Here is a 19,636-nt window from a genome sequence, read left to right as displayed (position 1 = left end):
TCACTTCTGTAAACATAAAGAAGTTGTCCCGGCTACTAGGCTATCGCATGTGCGGATGCTGCAGGTGGTGGATTGTTTATAGCCTTTTCTCACAGCAGCTAGAATAATTAAACTTCAAACAGAGATGGCGACAAAGAGGCAAAACTTACAGACTGCAGCTTTAAGTAATTTTATGTGCTTTTGTCATTTTTATTCATTTTTCTTTTTTAATAATTCTATATATCTTTTATTTATTTCAGTTTTAGTCATTTTATCACTTTCATCTTAACCTTATTTAGGCCTATTTCAGTTAGCTGCTGATGCAACATTTCTCATTTTTAAGTTTTTCATCTAATATTTATATTTCATCTATTTCAATTACAGAAAACTATTTTTAATAATTTTGTTTTAGTTAACAATGGCCTCAACAACACTGGCTCTAACAGATCTTTCTGTGTCATCTTTTGTAGCTTCTTCATGCCGATAAGCGTCGGGAGTATCTGTATCAGCTGCAGGAGTTCATGGTGACGGACAACAGTCGAAATTGGAGATTCCGCTATGAGCTAGCTGAGTACGTGCTACTTTGTTACATGCATCATTGACAATGTAGCTTTTGAGCTCTCAAGTGTGATCTCACTCTTGTGGCATTTGTTTGTGTCTGTATTTAGGCAGCTCATCCTGATCATTGAGTTGTACAGCCACAACGATGTGTATGACTACCTCAGACAGATCGCACTTAACCTTTGCTCTGACAAAGTGTCAGAAGTGCGGTGGATCTCCTATAAACTGGTGAGTCATGTGGCCTTCAGCTTGTTGTAAAAAATAGCAACAACAGTACAATGCCTTTCACTAGCTGTATTGTTTGAGTTTGTGTTCTGCTTTTAGTAACTCCACTGGACTGTTTTTAACCTTGGCTCATAGGCTGTTTACACCTAGTATTACCATCCACACCTGTATTTAGTGACAAGTTTTGTCTTGTGAATGTGTGTAGGTGGTGGAGATCCTGCAGAAGTTGTATGCCTGTGAAGCTCATGATCTAGGTCTGAATTTCATTAATGAGCTCATTATGAGTTTTTGCCACTGTCCCAAATGGGTCGGACGTCAGGCATTTGCATTCATTTGCCAGGTAAAACATACATCAGCTTTTTACAGTGTTATCCAGGATTTACAGTCACACCATCTTAACACACTTCTCTCATTCATAGATCTCATATTTTTGATAGTGTTAATTTCAAGTTTCAATAATTATTTCGCATAGAGTATTACTATAGTTTTTTTTCCCGAGACACTGTGGGATTAATAATTCTGAAATAGATGATATCAGAATAACAAACTGGTGTGCAAATAACTTTGTTAACCCGTCAAGTTGAAACGTATATTTTTTGCATATATATATATATATATATATTTTTTTTTTGTGCAATATGCAGCATTTTCAAAAGAGAACCAAAGTCCGACACTGAGGGCTCTTAAATGTTAAAGAGATAGTTCACCCAAAAATGAAAATTAGCCCATTATTTACTCACCCTCAAGCCATCCTAGGTGTATATGACTTCCTTCTTTCAGATGAATCCAATCGGAGTTATATTAAAAATTGACTTTGATCTTCCAAACTGTTTAATGGCAGTCAGCGGGTGTTGCAGTTCATCAGTCCAAAAGAAGTGAAATAAAGCGCATCCATCCATTAAAAAAAAGTGCCTCACACGGCTCCGGGGGGGTGAACAAAGGCATGCAATGCAACACCCGCTGACTGCCATTAAACAGCTTGGAAGATCAAAGAGAAATTTTTAATATAACTCCGACTGGATTCGTCTAAAAGAAGAAAATCATATACACCTAGGATGCCTTGAGGGTGAGTAATTCATGGGCTAATTTTCATTTTTGGGTGAACTAGCCATTTAAATCTGTCATGTTATATCTAACAATGTGTGAGAGTGATTCATTCATTTCTTATGTTTCCACGTAGGCCATTGTGGAGGAGGACTGTATGCCCATGGACCAGTTTGCACATCACCTTCTACCCAGTCTGCTCAGCCTCTCATCAGATCCTGTACCCAACGTACGTGTGCTGGTGGCCAAGGCGTTACGGCAGAGCGTGTTGGAAAAACGTAAGACACACACATTATAAAGACAAGTTAGAATATGCCTGCATTACAAGATGTTATGCATGCATCCACTCCTTCATTAGGCCCTCCAAGGGCTTAAATTAAATTAATGGACTAAAATATTTACAAGTAATATCCTGCACAGGATGTATACTTATTTTTGTACAGTGAAATGCTTTCTAGAAAGTTGTCAAGTGTAGTTGCACTTGAAGTAAAGGCCAATTAGAATTAATTTTTTTGTGTTTTGATTTATTGCATAACTGTTTTTTATTATACTTTTTTATTTTTAGTTTTGTTTTTATAGCTGTTTCTTCTATTTCATTTTTAATTTTAATTTTGTTTAATTTTATGTTATTTTTAGTTCAGTTTTATTTTATTTTGTGGTTTTTTTTGTATTTTTATTATGTATTTTTAGCATATTGTTTTATATTTTTTATGTATTTATTTTAAAAAGGGATTCTTTTATTTGAACTTTATTTGAAGTTCTTGTAGTTCTTTAGTTTTAACTTAATGTAGGCTAGTGACCATTTAACTTTAAACAAACTGTCACTATTAGTAGCACAAAAAAAAAATGTTTTTTTCTAAATAAGTATTTAGTGTAAGTGTCACTGTTTAAGCATGAGTTCTAATCACCTATGTCTGTGCTCTGATTTCAGCATACTTCAAGGACCCAGGCAGCGCTTACTCGGATGAGCTGGAAGAGGCTCTGTCTGAGCTAAGGATGGACAAGGACAGGGATGTGCAGTTCTTTGCCACACTGGATCCCAACAGAAACGTCATGGACACAGCAGCGTTAATTTAGCACCATGTACTGTCCGCACACAAGAACAAGCACCAGCAGGAACAACACTAAACGGATTCACAGACAAGTGTTTACAAATAGGAACTACTGTCCAAGACCTTCACACACGCAATGTATCCTTATCCTCTCTTGATACGCTCCACATTCGACAGTGCATGCATATATTATGCATTTATACACAAAACAGCCTCATTTATAAAACGTTTCTACTGATATGTAGCTAAATCTAAAATTGGATCCTTAAAATATACAAATGTATGCGTATTTATGGTAATACGACTAATACAGCCTTGCAAATTAATCTTCCACAGTGGTTTTCACCATTTAGATGATTAAATTGTGAGATTGCCTTGTCAAGCAATTACAAATGACAATTACAAACTCGACCTCTCACTTACACAGCCTCACTTTAACCACCCAAACACACACACACACACACACTTTCAAACACAGAACAACCATCTCACCTCTCTGAATGGTGCAAGATTTTTTTTGCTCCTTTGTGGCAGCAGAAAGTATTTGGAGACACAAGACGCATCTTAACGATGAATTGTGTCGTTTCTCTTCATCAGACCGTTCAGATGCTACCAGCTGCCCCTCCAAAGCTACTTTTTCTCCATTTCCTTTTCTTGTGGATTTCTTCAAACAAAAAGGACTAAGAAGACATAAGCAGACTGACACTGTGAAGTGCTACTAACTCAGGGAGACCTGATATTCAGATTTTTTTTTAAAGCTGCAATGTCGCAAAATGGTATCGACCTGAGCCCAAGTGATACTGCAGAACTTTTGCTGCATTTACCAACCTCCTGTTGACCTGACCCTCAGGATCCACCCAGATTGTTGCGGGAAACGGTGTTTAGAAACAGCAAATGAGCGAATTTATGCAGCTCAGGAGCCGAAAACCTCCCTCTCTTTTTGCTCAAACCTTTTGTAGCTCACAAGAATTTGCTATTGTCTTTCAATACTGACATTTTAATGTACATGTTTTGAGTGTGATCCAGTTGTACGTAACCTCCTCGTCTTCCCTGATTGGTGGAGAGCGGTTTTATTCCTCACCATTTTATAAATAAAAGGGGCCAGTATTTTAGAGAGGTTGCTTTTCAAGCAAAATTTACAGCCACTAGACGACATTTAGACACTGGACAACCAAAATCGTCAGACTTGTCCGGTCTAAGATATTAACGATAAAACATTAATAAAATCTTGATTGGTTAATTCAGAGCTAAGTGGGCTTGACCTGCAGAGGGCGCTGTTCTGACACTTTGTGTTTAGTCGGATTTGCACTAGTTAATCAAAGCACGCCATGATTCCTCTCATTCAGACAATTCCCAAATTTGCTTTAAACTAAATAAGCTATTTTGTTTTTGAAGTTGATATGACGGACCATCCGTTTTTATGAAGCATGGTTGTGCTGCTCTTGGCATCGGTTAACTCGCGTCTAGCTGCTGATTGGTTAGCAGTATGACTGTTTTTATGGTTTATATATTTAAATTAGGAGGACTGGACACACATCAGCATGTAAGGGCAAACTTTGCCAAGAGCACTTTATTATTAAGAGTTCAATGGAAAGAAAATGGCAGGTCCTTGTTTTATACAGTATATATAATAATAAATAAATAAATCCGTTGGACCGGATGAATCATGATAAATCAGTGGTTCGGATTTTTTAAAATAAGGCAACTGTCTTGACCAAACTCAAGTGGTGCTCGGATCTGGTGCATTTATTCTCACAGATGTGTATATGGGATATGTTTATAGATTGTGTATATGGAATTGTTTAAAAAAATAGGTTTAGTTTAGCTCTGAAATACAGCCTGTGATCAAATTGATAATATGATTTTATTGAGGATATCTACAGGAGTCGAGGCCAGTCTTTTTTCCTGTGGCGATATTTGGTTTGGAATTGTATAGCGGGAGAAGTTGTTTTCCTTGTGTTCCCATGTGTGTTTCTGTGTCTGCATGCATCTGTGTGTGGCTGTTTGTCCTTTTTGTTTCTTTCTTTTTTTCCCCCCATATATGGACCATGTTGAAAGTAGATATATATTTTGTTAGATTGTTATATTTTCCCAATAAATTCTCCTGTGTGATTTACTGAGGCACTGACGTCAGTGATGTGTGTCAACTAAACCACTTCAAACTGTCTGCATATGTACTGATCCAGTAGTTTTCCAGTAATGTTACAATATTATGATGCAAGCATCTGATTCGATTCTTTTGCCCCCTTTTATTCTTCTCAGTGTATCATGTTCAAAGATTTTATATCCTAACCTTTCAGGTTACAACCTTTGTAATTTTCTGTGCATCTCTTTTAAATACATTATGTATTGTTATTTTTAGTATTCATTAATTAAAATAATATAAATTTGAAATCATTTCTCAATTGTGCTGTTTATTCTGGAGACAGTTCAGCTAGAAATCACAAAAATCAACGGATTCTTTTGCACCTTGCATATTAATAAAGAGCATTCTTGCATTCTTGTAATATTTAAAGTGCAGTTAACATTTGCTGTACATTTGGATTTATTGTGAAAATGTTTTCAAAAGTATTTTATTATTATTTTTATTACATAAATTAAGGAAATATTGTTTTTATACATTTAAGAGAGAGAAAAGTATATATAAATAAAAATCATAACTCTCCCCCATTGGACTCCTGCTTAATTGACCCTACTGGCATGATGAAATAATAATAGTAAATGTATTTTGTGTAATCATTATTAATGACGATTTGTCTTTGTCGTTTATAACAATTATTCTGTTTTTATACAGTCTATGCAATTATTACATGACTTTTACGCTGCCTTCGCCATCAACTCGGATATCCTTCCGCAGTACACTAGTTGTATTATGAATAAATTAGCCCCCGAATCATATAGTGATATATTTATATATACTTAGATTGTAAATATATATTGTATACCTCTATTAAACGTTTATATATACGTTTGCATCGCATCAAAGCAGTATTTTCCCGTTCGATAGACTTTTGTTGTGTAGCAGAGAAAGATTTTACTTCCGGTTCGCCTTTTCCGGTCCTCTTTCCTGCCTCCCGTTCAAGATGGTGAGTCGCGAGTCGTCGCGATTGATTCGTGAATGTGTCTAGTATATGAAATCTGTTTTATACACTGAAGAAAACGGTGTGATAAAGTATAGTTAGTAACGTATTTGATTTTATTAAATGTGGGCCACTATATCGGTTTATTAGACAGTTTTAGTAAGACGTTTGTGAAGATGGCAAGCATGTGCTGCATCTGCTGTAACACGCGGCATGGACAGGCCTGCTACTCTATATATGAAATAAAACACTTCCATGAAATGCTTGTCGCCACTTGTTCTTCAGCGTACTGATGCTGGTTGTGCTATAGTCGTTATTTAGAGTATACTGTATATCAAGACGCTGCAGCCTGTCATAGTGCTTGAGTGTAAACTGAGCTGACATGAAGATTGATGCAGCATCTAACTTGACACTGATTATTTTAGTACTTTTGGCAGTCATTTTATTTTGATTGGTTCAAAAAAAAAAAAATCAATTTTTATGAGTCTGTTCTTTGGAAATTTAATAAAGATCTGTACGTAGTTCCTATGGTAATTGAACACCTGGAAATATCAGGAATGCCCAATTTTCAAATGTCCAAAAATGAAAAAAAAATAATAATAAAATGAAATATGATGCCAGTAATGAAAATCCTGGAAATTTAATTTTTTTTATGTTTTAAAATGGCGATTTACTGATTGGTTATTTATTTACACTGAAAATAAATAAATAAAATGAACATTTAAATTGAGATTTGAAAGTGGTTCCCATAGTAATGGAAAAATCCTAGAAATAAATTTTTTTAGAAATGTACTATTTCATGATATTTCCAGGATTGTACATACAATTTATTTAATTTTTCAGTTTATTTTTATTTTATTTTTCGTTCTTTCTTTCGGATCAGTTATGTGTTTTATGTGTGTTTTTATTCACATCTTATTTTTTTATAATCTCTGTTGTCTCTACTGGAAGCTTGTGAAACCAAAACAATTTCCTTGTATGCAAACATGGCAATAAAGCTCTTTCTGACTTCTGTTTTGTTATTATGCGAACTGCATACAGAGCTCATATTTAATTTTTAACAGTTTTCCATTTTAATTTTATAATTTTTGGAAATTTCTGATCAATTAAAATTAATAATAGTAATTTCATTTTAGCATAAGCAAGAAATGGTTCTCCTGGAATAGGTTTGTGTAAAAATTACATTTATATTATGAAGTTTTTAAATTATGAACAACTGGAAAATTTATGTAAATTCATTGGGCAGATGCTGGCAGCCGTAGTATGTTGAATTGAATCTATACTCTTAATGATTAAATATTTCTGTTTTTAATTGACAGACTAAGAAGAGAAGGAACAACGGACGTGCAAAGAAGGGCCGTGGTCATGTCCAGCCTATCCGCTGCACCAACTGTGCCCGCTGTGTTCCCAAGGACAAGGCCATAAAGAAGTTTGTCATCAGGAACATTGTGGAGGCCGCCGCTGTGAGGGACATCTCAGAAGCTAGTGTGTTTGACTGCAAGTGACTGCTTTAACTACCAAAACATTGTCAAAGTCTTAATGTGTGCTGTTCTGTGTAATTTCAAATTCTTTTTTATATCCCTATTCCTCCTCCTGTGTAGCATACGTATTGCCCAAGCTGTACGTGAAGCTGCATTACTGTGTTAGCTGTGCCATCCACAGCAAGGTGGTGAGAAACAGATCCTGGGAGGCCCGCAAGGACCGAACACCACCTCCCCGCTTCAGGCCTAGTGTAAGTACAATCAAATTCTGTTGTGGGAAAGTTTAGAATTATTAGTAGGGTTAAAGTGCATGCGTTGTATTTTGTTACTTGGTGTTTAATGTGCATCTCAGCATTTACGTTGTCCTTTTTTCCTGCAGGGTGCTGCACCCAGAGCTCCTGCAAAGCCCATGTGAAGCAAATCTGTGCATTTTTATGCAGAAAAATAAAAAAATATGTAAAACAGGTTGTGGTGTTTCATTGTTTTGATTGTTGCTGCATGATGGTTTGAGTGCATTTGTTAATGCTGTGTAGTTTGAGTTTGGAGCTCTCTCCACTTTAATTCTAAATCCTTCACTTTTTATCTTATAATCAATCTTTAAACTTATGTATTAATCATTTTCTCTTATTATAATAGAGAAACATATGCCCAATATTATTTTACATAAAAAAATTTAGTTTTGAGATGGGTCATAATATTAATTGAACTAATTTTAGCAGTCAGTGTTACAACCCTGTTTGCATTTTTTTTGTAACACTTATTAGAGCATTATTTTTCAAATAAAAATACCTTAAAGAAATAATATGGCTGTATTAATACTTAATTTATTTCAGTTAATATTTCCCTTATATGGCCTTAATTATTTGAGCTGTTGGGAATAATAAAAGCAAAAGTGTTTAGTGATAGCTACATTGCAATTATATGACATCTTAAAAAGTAATATGTACTGAATATATTAAAAATAAGTTAATTATCTGATGTTTTAAGATACTTCAATGAAATAACATTCATATTTTAAATAACTGCTCATCTGAATAAATGTCATCCATCCAGCTTGTTGCTAGTTTAAATTATAAAGAACAGAACAGACTCCATGTTATGATCTTAAATCTATATGCATAAAATGTTTCCTCTTGCCATGAATATAGCCACTGTTGCTGACATGGCGTTAAATCATAAATAAATAAAACTATATGCATAAGGTAACTTGCCTTATATTTATATAAACTCGGGTGTACTAAATTCAGGAACTGTGGCTCTAACCTGGTTAGAACAGTCAATCAGAGTATGTCATAATCTGAAGATTGTGACTTCAATATTTTCTGCATATAAGTAATATACCTGTATGTTATATACATATTTGCATGTGCACTTGTAAATGCACATACTTGCATCCAAACTGCTTTAGTCACTCTCAGATGGAAAAGTAACACTTAAAGTCCAGTGATTTTAAATGGGTTCATTAAATCAATTAAACTGTCCCAAATACAGTTAAAATAAGTAAAATGACAGAATAAATAACATGACATTTTCTTATGAAAAAGTATTTCAAAGAAATAAAGCCATGTTAGATGCCTTTTTGTCAGCATCGTGTAGCACTATTGTACTTATTTGCCATCTGTTACTGTAGGATTTTGAAAAGTGCTGAGTGTCCCTAAGTCCCAGTGATCTTCTTAGTGAGGTGTGAGTTCATAATCAGCCTGCCGTATTCAGTCGGAGACACACAACAGCCTTGACGAGGACAATGGAAATTAACCAACTCAGTTAAAACGGCTACAGTTAATTAACTAGTTTCATTCAAGTAATTTAAATAAGGCATACTTTGTATTTTCTCAAACTTCAGGTATTAAAAAAAACTGAAAACTAATTAAGCTGCTGCCAATTCAATTACTTCAGGCTTTATTCTTCGGCTGCGGCCAGGGAAGACCAACAAAAGAGGACGCACCGGGAAGAGGCCTGTCTCCACAAGTTGGAAACTTCATTACAAAAGCAATTTCCAAAGGCCTGACTTTTGGAGAGCATTAAGCAGGATGGCAGAAGGTGACGGAGCTGTGGAGCAGCAGGAGATGGAGACACAGGAGATAAACAGTGATGAGGAAGCCCTCCTCCATTTCAGCAAATACAGCGAGGCTCGGGCCTCAGTGCCATGGGAGCAACGCACATACAAAGAGAGGGTGCTCTACCACATCGATCGGATCTTCCTGAGTGTTATGGTACTCTTTTTGCTGGTGCTCTTTGGAGAATTCCTGTATAAGATCTGGTATGTGACCAGCTGGAGGAAAACCCTGGAGTTTATTCTGGAAACTGTGTCCTACCTCTTTACACAAGAGAAGGATGAAGAGCTAATAGAACTGTAGACGCACATTTGTTTTCCTTGATCAGAGTTCCACTGCTTTCTACATCAAGATGGAGCTGAAACTGAACCTTATTCTTGGACCCTTTCAGTAAAATATGAAAGATTGTGTTAATTATTACCTGTACAATTGTGAAATCTGTTTAATATTCTGAGTCAGTGTTTGTGATTGCTGTGTTTGCCATTGTGAGCTTTTGTTACTGTAAATAAAAAGCTTCTATGTCTATTCATTTTGTATTCCTTTAATGTGGTCATGTCAGGAGCTGTTTGTTTTACTTACTAAATAGGTGCTATTCTAACATTTGGCTATGATGTAATGTCATTACAAGAGATTGCTCTGGCAGTGTACACAAAGAAAGGGTTCTTTACATCAGCATATGGTGATATGCCATGCCTCATTCCTTTTATGAGTTTGCGTTTGGGGAAGTCGTGGCCTAATGGTTAGAGAGTCGGACTCATAACCCAAAGGTTGCGGGTTCGAGTCTTGTACCGGCAGGGATTGTAGGTGTGGGGAGTGAATGTACAGCGCTCTCTCCCACCTTCAATACCACGACTGAGGTGCCCTTGAGCAAGGCACCGAACCCCCAACTGCTCCCCGGGTGCCGCAGCATAAATGGCTGCCCACTGCTCCGGGTGTGTGTGTGTGTTCACTGCTGTGTGCACTTTGGATGGGATAAATGCAGAACACTAATTCCGAGTATGGGTCACCATACTTGGCCACACGTCACTTCACTTTTATTTTTGCCTCTACTAGAAAAAAAGGGAAAGAAAAAGAAGAAGTGGTGCAATTAATAAAACAAAAAGTTGTTGTGTATCAAGTGTTCAAGTCAGAACTTAATGGGGGTTAAGGCCATTAGTGACAAAAGGCCAACTCACAGAAATTCAACTTTTTAAGTTTCTTATTGGCACTTTTTAGATTTAGAAGATTTAGCTGGTCATCTCTTTATTCACTAGGTTATAAGAGGTGTTGTTGAATGTGTAGCTGTTAGCTAAATTGGAGGGGATTAAAACATTTAAATTGAAAAAAGAGAGATGGTTAATAAACCACAATTGTTAAGAAAATTTATATTTAATTTTATTTATTAAACAATCAAGTTTGACATAAATTATATTGCTCTTTTTGTAAGGGAAAACGCCTTCATAGAGGTACAAAAATGCCTAAAATCATCAAATACGGCCCTGTATACTGAGTCACTCTAACATGGCTGTCACACTCACTCAACTCACAGCATTGACAGCGCGCCATAAACGAGGAAAAAATTGTGGCCAATCGACGTTTGCCATTTTGACAGGGCGCACCATGCAGCCAATCAGATCATCGCATACTGCTGCATTCCCTCTAACGTTAATCGTCCTCTCTTTTCCGGGAAATTGCAGCGTGACCGACGTTTCGTGTCTTTCGCAGACTTAAAGTATGTTTTTATTGACATTTTAACACTAAATCTTGCTTTGACTTCTCGTTTAAATGTTGAACGTGTTAAAGTATGTTTAGGTAGTATTTGTGATTAAAACTCAACTGCATTCCCCCCTCTGTAAGCGCATGCTTATCAAGTAATATACGTTAGCCATACTCCATTTTGTTTCCTTGCGCTCCAGATTAGACAAATGGCAGAATGTAATTATAATTATTAACACATAAGTCGTAAAGGTTTGAAAAATGTTCCGTTTTTTGGATTACGTTTTAAAATTTAAATGCCTTGTAACGTTAAACAAAGCACGTGTGACACGCTTGACAGTTCACATCTGACTAGGAGGCTTTCTTTCGATGTCTGGGACAGTATAGCAGTTAATTTTCATAATTTATCAGTCTAATTTATATATTAGGTTACAATGTATCAGAAATATTTTATTTGTAATTTAATACCATGTTTTCAAAATTCTAGTACTCGTTGTGGGACCAAAGATTTAATTTACAATTGAGATATTTTTGTTTTTATCTACTGGAGCTGCATTTTAGATATATTAAAATATAATTCAGTATTCACATATTAAATATATATTAAAATATACAAGCATTAAATATATATTTGGTCAAAATTCTTCTTTAGATCATATGAATAAAAGTTAACTATAAACAATCCCATTAATCCGTTGTAATATTTGTAACTTTTCTTCTAGAATGCGTTACGTGGCCGCTTACCTGTTGGCTGTTCTGGGTGGCAACAACAACCCATCCGCCAAAGACATCAAGAACATCCTGGGGAGTGTTGGAATTGAGGCTGATGATGAGCGTCTTAACAAGGTTCAAATAAACCTGTGTTTAAATCTTCATCTCAATATAACTGATTATTTTATACAAGTGTTTTATAATTCAACTTCTTAACACTAATGTTTAATTGATTTTCTGCCTTGCAACCAGGCGCGGCTCATCTGTATGGGCAAAATATTCAGCCACTTGAAAACATAGAACTCTACATAAACTGAGCCAGTCCTAAATGGATAACTCAAAAATGTTCATCATTATTCCAAAAATATTTTCGGAGTTTCTAGACTAGTTTAAGTCATAAAGTGAGATGGATATGTTGAAATTTAGCGCATTGCTTCGGTTGACAGGTTGGCTGTGTATTAATGACTGTACTAAGCTGGGCAGCGGGTCTTGGAGACCTCCCGAGCTCAACAGCAATATAATTTTCAATATAAATTTGTGGTGAAAAATGGAAATGCAGCACGCTCTAATTTAGAGCCATATGGGCAGATATGAGACTGCCCCGCATGCTTTTACGTTACATAAACGTAGTTCCAGACAATATTATATCAGTCCGCATCAGCAAAGTGTAATTGTGTCAGTTTAAACAAACGCATCAGATCGTGAAGATGGCGAGTGGTACAGATCATCCCGTGTGTAATGGTGTCGAGTTTCTGTTGCAGAACTCGTTTGAGAGATTGTCACTTAATGAGAAATTAGCTATCAAACAGCTTGGCCCCGACAAACCAGATATAAAAAATCTACAGCAAACAAAGGACAATGGTTGGTCGTTCAACAGAACATTTTCCAGGTCGTGGTATGACAAGAAGCTTTGGCTGTCTGGTTGTGTTAAACGAAATAAAGTTTTCTGTTTCCCATGCTTGCTTTTCCGTTCTTCTTTAACAGGGGACAGGGTGAAGTGTGGAGTAGCGTAGGTGTGTGTGTTGTAAAACACTTCTCTGAAAAGGCTAAAAAACACGAATCTAGCAAAGCTCATCTTACCTGTGCAATGAAGCTAGCCATGCTTGGACAAGCTAATATAGCAACACCGTTAGATGAGAGCTATGGTGTTGGTGTGTGAAACCACAATAAGAAGTGGATAAAAATAGGCACATTCTCTCGAAGTTAATTGACTGTATACGTTTTTATGGAGCGTTTGTTTTAGCTCTTAGAGGGCATGATGAGACTGAAACCTCTGACAATCCCGGTGTTTTCAGAGGTCTTGTGGATCTTGTTACTTCCCTTGACAATATCATGAAGGAACATCTTGAGCACGCCACAGTTTTTAAGGGTACCTCTAAAACTATTCAGAACGAGTTACTGGACTGCATGCTTGATTTAATGCAAAGCCACATTATAGGTGAGCTGAAAAAAACTGCCTTTCTGTCTGTACAGTGTGACGAAACCACGGACATATCAACTCACTGCCAACTCGTAGTAGTGTTCCGTTATATTGATCCCGTTAACACTGTGCAAGAGATTTTTTTTGGTTTTAAAACAGTTGACGGTCACACGAATGCCGATTCAATCTCCAAGGTGCTATTAGAGCAGTTGCGTGTAGTTTGCTCTCCTGACAGTGAATTTGACAAGGGGAGACTTAATGCACAAACATTTGACGGGGCTAGTGTGATAAGAGGAGCATCTGGAGGAGTGCATAAGAAAGTACAGGACGTTTACCCGAATGCACATTTTCTGCATTGCTATGCACACCAATTAAATCTGATAATGGAGCAAGCTGTTTCCGGAATGGCACCTGTCCGATGTTTCTTCTCGGATCTTGGTGGTTTTTCATCTTTTTTTTTCGAGATCCCCAAAAAGAACCGTTCTTAATGAAATAGTAGGGAAACGGCTACCACGGTCATCTCAGACACGATGGAATTTTAGCAGCCGTGCTTTCAGTACAGTCTATGAAAATCAAGCCATTCTACTGGAATGTAGTGATGCAAAGTCCGATTCATTTCCACGAACCGGTTCTTTTCGGACAGATCGGCTCATTAAACCAATTCAAAAAGCCGATTCATCGGTTCCTGACGTCATCAAGCAATAACGTCTCTACGCATTTCTTTTCTAACAACTCAATGCCATGTTGTATCAATGAAAAATTCAAATAAGTAATTTGTGTCAACTCATAGTATTGAAACATTCAAAAAATAAAGTTATTTGTGTGAAAGCATATTGCTGATTATTGCCATATAATTCACTTAAGTTAATGGTGTTTGTGGCCACAGTTTCATTTGCGGATCCTCAGATACGACTGACTGACCAATATTGACTAAGACAAAACAGATATTTGCTGACAGGATCTGGTGTCCGGGGCTGGATCTGATCATTCTGGTGTGGAGGTATGATCTAACACAACCCTACTTGAGGATGTGACGATGAAGAGAACACAAGAAGTCAGAGAAAATAAGATAAATGAAGAAGAAGAGAAAAGGTGGGACAAAGCAGAGCCTTTTGAAGAAATAAAAGCGGATACTGAGTTACCGGAGGAGTACTATCATGGGCTTGAGGATTTACCCTGGAGCCTGAACTCACTGGAGCAGTTACTGTATATCAGCCTGCCAGCATGGATACAAAGAGGTGAGTAGCCTAATAACGTACATGATCACTCCAGAAGATTCAATGCACTTCCAGCTTTAGTTAATGACACAGCTTTCACTGGTGATTCTGGGGGAAACCTTGCATCAGAGCTTTATGAGGGCCAGCGGGCAGCCCTCCATCACTCTTACCCTCATTACGCCCTGCATATCCCACCTGCTCTACAGAAGGATCATGTCGGGCAAATGTTTTTGCGGTACAAGTTGTTCATGACTGAAATAAGTATGACAAACAGTATCTAGTGATATACAGGCCTGAAAAGTATATTTAAACAGCGAAGTCATGTTCAAAATGCAGTATCATTGCAGTATGTTAAAAATATCAAAGCAAAAAGAAAGAAATATATACTTTTATTCATCAAGGATACATTAAATTGATCAAAAGCAACAGTAAAGGCGATTCTTTTGAACTTTATTTTCATAAAAGTGAAACAATAATTTTTTTTCTACACAAATATTAAGCAGCAAACTGTATGACATAATAAGAAATGTTTCTTGACCAGCAAATCAATATTAGAATGATTTCTGAAAGATCGTGTGACACTGAAGACTGGAGTAATGATGCTGAAACTTCAGCTTTGCACCATTTTAAAATATATTAACATAGAAATTAGTTATTTTAAATTATTTGTAACGATATCTCATAATATTATTGTTTTTATTGTATTTTTTGATCAGATAAATGCAGCCTTTCATTGCAAAGATGGCTCAGAAACATTATTTTTGAGAAAATCTATATAACAGCATTTTTTGCAGATTACACTTGGTTTGATATTATTTAATGAAATATTATTTAACACTGAAGTCATTTAACACTTTGCGGGGATAAGATTCCTAAAAGTTTCACACCTACAGCACACATTACAGACATTGATGCACAAACGCGGATATGTTCTACATGTCTACCGTATAAAGAATGAATAAACCAGTCTTATAAACTCCTTGATTTTGCTTAAGCAACTTTAAATATAATATGCATGCACAATAAACTATAGTAAAATGTATTTACATCACTCGACAGAAAGGTTTTTTCAGGTTTTAATAAAATGTAAATTAATAACAGTCATAATAAGCATATTTCCAGTAGCCTACACGCCTCAGGCTTGCACAGGAGGCCTATCGTCAACTCAATCAGGATCTTCGGTAATCCTCTGCAAACTTCGCCACGGCTCAATCGGTTCTTTTTGAGTTGGACGTGCTACTTCGGCTGTGCGTCCTGCTCATCAACCCGGAACTAAAGTTCGATTCAGTTCGATTTGTGAACCGGCTCAACCGGTTACTTCCTGAGAACCGGCTCAAAAGAACGATTCGTTCAAGAACCGAACATCACTACTAGAATGTTTTGAATCTATCCAGTCATCTCGAGGCTTTGATTCAGTTACTGTTAGGGAGGCTAAAGGTTTCTGTCGAATGCTTTCCGATCACAAATTCCTCTTCTTTTTGGATCTGTTTCATTTAATTATGCCCCGTGTTGACATTCTTTATTATGCACAGTTTCAAATGCGAGGAATTGACGCAGTAGAGGCACACAGAGTCACAAGAAGTTTTGTGAATTCCATAGGCAAAATCCGCGATGATATTCCATCTCTGTGCGCAAAATATACCAGCACGGATGCTCAGCCTAAGCGAAAGAGTGCACCCAGTTTACAGCAGATCGCATATGAAGTTTGTGACACTGTAATAGCCAATGCCAAAGAGAGACTTGATTTCACAGGTCATCTGTCGGCTGCGATCTTTTTTTGACAACACGCGTTACTGTGAATTAAAAAAAAAAATTCCCTAAAGAGATCTTGAAAAGGGCTGTAGATGCATACCCTATGATAAATGAACGTCTCCACATAGAGCTCTCGCTGATTTATGACAATCCAGACTTCCGTGCGTGTGGAGGTGCAACCACATTTTTCACATTTATAAACAGAAATAATTTGAACGATGTGCTCACAGAAACACTGAAACTCCTACGCATTCTGATCACAATGCCAATGACAACTGCCGAGTCTGAGAGATGTTTCTCCGCACTTAAACGAATTAAGACATTTCTGCGAAACACTATGTCCCAGGAAAGACTTAATGCTTTAGCAATGCTTTCAATAGAAAAACGTTTAAAACATGAGATCCCTGAATTCAACAAAGCAGTCATTGAAAAATTTGCTAATATGAAACAACGGCGGGCCAAATTCTTATACAAATAAATTTCATCAAATTAGTATGAAAGCATAAATTCTTCAGTTCAAACCTGCTCATGTAAATAGCCTGTAAATATACAAAATTTCTACATTCTAGAAAAGGTAAGAATAGCAAAAGTAGGCCTACAAATAAAATAAATAATATCAACAACAATAAATAAACTATAAAAATTATAATTTTTTTAAATCGCCTGTAAATAGTTTGTTTGTGTTTGTTTTGTTAAATAACCCAGTTCCCTGTGCGCGCTCATAGATACGACCCAAAAACTGCCCCACCTAAATTTATGGTCAGGAGCCGCTACTGCTTACAACCATTTACCATATGGACCCTTTTCACAAGACTGTGATGACGCGTTTCAACAGTCATCAGCATCGTAAATCCTCAAAAGTTTTTTAGACTTTGATTTAAAAAAAAAAATTTATGTACATTTATAACACTATACTTTGTATTAAATCATCTTTGCATCAAATTACAACAAAACTAGTTAACGCTAATTTCGAGGGTGTTTCTAATGCATCGTTCTCTCTTCTGACTGCTGCTATCAGTCTCTAAAATTTTTTTCCTTTTTTTGAAATTCTTGAAAACACTATCGTGGAGTTTTTCTTTTGCTATTTGACCAAATAGGAATGCAAAAAAAATATTTGTGGTACCCTCCCATTCACTGCTCTTGAAGTTAACCCAACTATGACGACTTCTGCTGCTGAGAAACCCAGAAATGTGAAAAAGGTCTATTAAATAAATCTCTTGGGTATATTCTATTGAAATTATTAGCTATTATAAGGAATTCAATACAGTTCTGATGGTTTTGCACATGCAACTCTGTTGCCTTTGTTTCCTTGTTCTTAATCAGTAAGATGGATGCTCACATAAGGCAGCAAATTCCCCAAATGATTCAATCTCTGATGTTACTCAACAGGTCATCAGTGAACTGAATGGCAAAGACATCAATGAAGTCATGAATGCCGGTAAGGCTGCTTTGCATTTACTGTTTGACCTACATAATATAAAAATCTCGTGAGCAGAATTTCTTCATAAGTCTCACTTTGTTATTTTACGTTTATTTTGCCACAGGCCTCTCTAAGTTAGCCTCCGTTCCAGCGGGTGGTGCAGTGGCGGTTTCTGCTGCTGCCGCTGGTGGCGGTGGTGCCGCTCCTGCTGGGGAAGCACCTGCAGGTGGGTAGTTGAATTAACCTGCTACCAAGGTTTTTAATAGAAAACTAAAACTGAAACCATTAAACCAAAAACTTTGTTAAAACCAAAAAACTATAAACATTTCTCATTTTCATTTAGCTAAAGCTAAAACTGAAATAAAAATTAATCAAATCTATGTAGACATTAAGGAAAATTATTTTTAAAATGACAAAGATCAAAATTAATAACTTTTTAACTAAAATAAAAACAAACAAACAAATAAAACTATAATAGTATCTTATTAAAAATATAACACTGTCTGATACTGACACCAGTTTGTTCATGTACAAAGAATTATTTCATTCTAATTTGATGATATAGGTTCTACTAAAAAAAATATTGTTTAGTTTTCCAGATGCATTACATGTTAAATGTTCACAAAATGTCCCCTTGCACAGTTTCGGATCCGTCTCCTGGTGTGAGTGATCTACTTTTCATTAGTAGTTGAACGTCACTAATTGGTTTGTAATGGATCTGATCTGATTCAGAGCATTCCTGCCGTCTTCCCTCATGCTAAATTGCAGCAGTCCAAACTTTAATTACAGACAGGCTGATTTGGTCCACTGATTATGTTCTTTGTGGTTGAAGTCAGAAATAACCAGGAAGCTTTGTGTGTAATTTCACATTTGCATGTTTACTTTTCAGCGGAAGAGAAAAAGGAAGAGAAGAAAGAAGAATCTGAGGAATCTGATGAAGACATGGGCTTTGGCCTCTTTGATTAATCTTTCTTTTGTACCTGTAAAAATACAATAAAAAAGGAAAACATTTGTGTTTAAAGCTGCCTGCCCTGATCATTTGTCTGCAAAATGGTACATTGTTTTTATTATTATTTTTTTTATATATATTTTTTTTTCTTACAGATCTAAGTTGAATAGATCTCATCAAAAAAAGGTTCTGAATTCAACTCAATGTTTTCTCTAAGGATATATGGTATTATGGTTGTATTTTTTGTAATCTCTTAAAGGTGCAAAATGGTATGATAAAACTGGTAAAGTTTAAAGTCAGAAAATAAAGTCACATTGTAAACAATTGTAAATCCACAGTTATAAAATATGAAGGCATGCTGCAAGATCGAATTCACAATTAAGTGCCTGGCAAAAGCCTCTGAGCATGTGTTGGTCAGAAGTCAATTGCGTTATTGCAGCCATCAATCACTAGTCTGTGGTGTATAAAAATAGGTCCAGGTGGCCAAATAGCATAAACTGGCAATGCCTTGTCATGCTCACTGCCCACGGTCACTCTCTCTCAAATAAGCTTGAGCTTAATTCACTGCTCAGGGAAAATCAGGCTTTCAGTAGAGCTTCTGCTGCTCTCCTCTCTCTCCCTGGGCGCGAAAGATGTTATGAACTGTTACGTAAGTAAATTTTACACGTTGGTTCGTTCTCAACTTTTTTGAGGTTAACTGAGATTAACTGGTGGTTTATATGTGAAATATAAAGAATATATACAGTACCTGTCAAAAGTTTGGGATCAGAAAGATTTTTAATGTTTTTTTACAAGAGTTTCTTATGATCATCAAGGCTGCATTTATTTGATTAAAAATACAGGAAAACATTTTTAATATTGTGAAATATTATTATGATGTAAAATATAAATATATAAAATATACATTAAAATCTAATTTATTCCTGTGATGCAAAGCTGAATTTTCAGCTTCATTACTCCAGTCTTCAGTGTCACATGATCTTCAGAAATCATTCT

At 36.2% G+C, this 19,636-nt stretch overlaps 3 protein-coding genes across 3 annotated transcripts in view; all 3 read left to right on the top strand.

The window, feature by feature from the left end:
* LOC107729727 (serine/threonine-protein phosphatase 4 regulatory subunit 1-like) overlaps positions 1 to 4,664 on the top strand; it is a 17,321-nt gene extending 12,657 nt beyond the window's left edge. Inside the window, exons 15-19 of the mRNA XM_016540400.1 lie at positions 450 to 550; positions 648 to 768; positions 971 to 1,105; positions 1,946 to 2,087; positions 2,741 to 4,664. Coding sequence (XP_016395886.1) covers positions 450 to 550; positions 648 to 768; positions 971 to 1,105; positions 1,946 to 2,087; positions 2,741 to 2,886 — 645 coding nt within the window. The 3' untranslated portion in view covers positions 2,887 to 4,664. The remainder of the gene's footprint in view (positions 1 to 449; positions 551 to 647; positions 769 to 970; positions 1,106 to 1,945; positions 2,088 to 2,740) is intronic.
* A 1,207-nt stretch (positions 4,665 to 5,871) lies between these two features.
* On the top strand, positions 5,872 to 7,886 carry LOC107729730 (40S ribosomal protein S26-like). The gene is made up of 4 exons (XM_016540403.1): positions 5,872 to 5,947; positions 7,261 to 7,438; positions 7,543 to 7,673; positions 7,802 to 7,886. Exons 1-4 carry the CDS (start codon positions 5,945 to 5,947, stop codon positions 7,835 to 7,837), a joined length of 348 nt encoding a protein of 115 aa, XP_016395889.1. The 5' UTR covers positions 5,872 to 5,944; the 3' UTR covers positions 7,838 to 7,886.
* Positions 7,887 to 11,089: 3,203 nt separating this feature from the next.
* LOC107729771 (60S acidic ribosomal protein P2-like) lies at positions 11,090 to 18,702 on the top strand. The gene is made up of 5 exons (XM_016540455.1): positions 11,090 to 11,187; positions 11,894 to 12,017; positions 17,661 to 17,709; positions 17,816 to 17,917; positions 18,581 to 18,702. The coding sequence occupies exons 2-5, from the start codon at positions 11,895 to 11,897 to the stop codon at positions 18,655 to 18,657; spliced, it is 351 nt and encodes a 116-aa protein (XP_016395941.1). The 5' UTR covers positions 11,090 to 11,187; position 11,894; the 3' UTR covers positions 18,658 to 18,702.
* The last annotated feature ends 934 nt before the right edge of the window (positions 18,703 to 19,636 follow it).

This window comes from Sinocyclocheilus rhinocerous, unplaced genomic scaffold, assembly GCF_001515625.1.
Source record: "Sinocyclocheilus rhinocerous isolate Xijiao unplaced genomic scaffold, SAMN03320098_v1.1 scaffold218, whole genome shotgun sequence".
NCBI classification, from domain to species: Eukaryota; Metazoa; Chordata; class Actinopteri; order Cypriniformes; family Cyprinidae; genus Sinocyclocheilus; species Sinocyclocheilus rhinocerous.
The sequence above is the reverse complement of the archived record's forward strand: the minus strand, read 5'-3'. Positions and strand labels throughout refer to the sequence as shown.

What these genes read in the sequence shown, in the direction of transcription:
- LOC107729730 (XM_016540403.1), top strand. An exon ending in AGAAGCTAGTGTGTTTGACT is followed by an intron (nt 7,439 to 7,542) that starts GCAAGTGACTGC and finishes CCTCCTGTGTAG; the next exon opens with CATACGTATTGCCCAAGCTG. An exon ending in CTCCCCGCTTCAGGCCTAGT is followed by an intron (nt 7,674 to 7,801) that starts GTAAGTACAATC and finishes TTTTTCCTGCAG; the next exon opens with GGTGCTGCACCCAGAGCTCC.
- LOC107729771 (XM_016540455.1), top strand. Translation starts at nt 11,895, where the DNA reads ATGCGTTACGTGGCCGCTTACCTGTTGGCTGTTCTGGGTGGCAACAAC. An exon ending in ATGATGAGCGTCTTAACAAG is followed by an intron (nt 12,018 to 17,660) that starts GTTCAAATAAAC and finishes GTTACTCAACAG; the next exon opens with GTCATCAGTGAACTGAATGG. An exon ending in TGCTGGGGAAGCACCTGCAG is followed by an intron (nt 17,918 to 18,580) that starts GTGGGTAGTTGA and finishes TTTACTTTTCAG; the next exon opens with CGGAAGAGAAAAAGGAAGAG.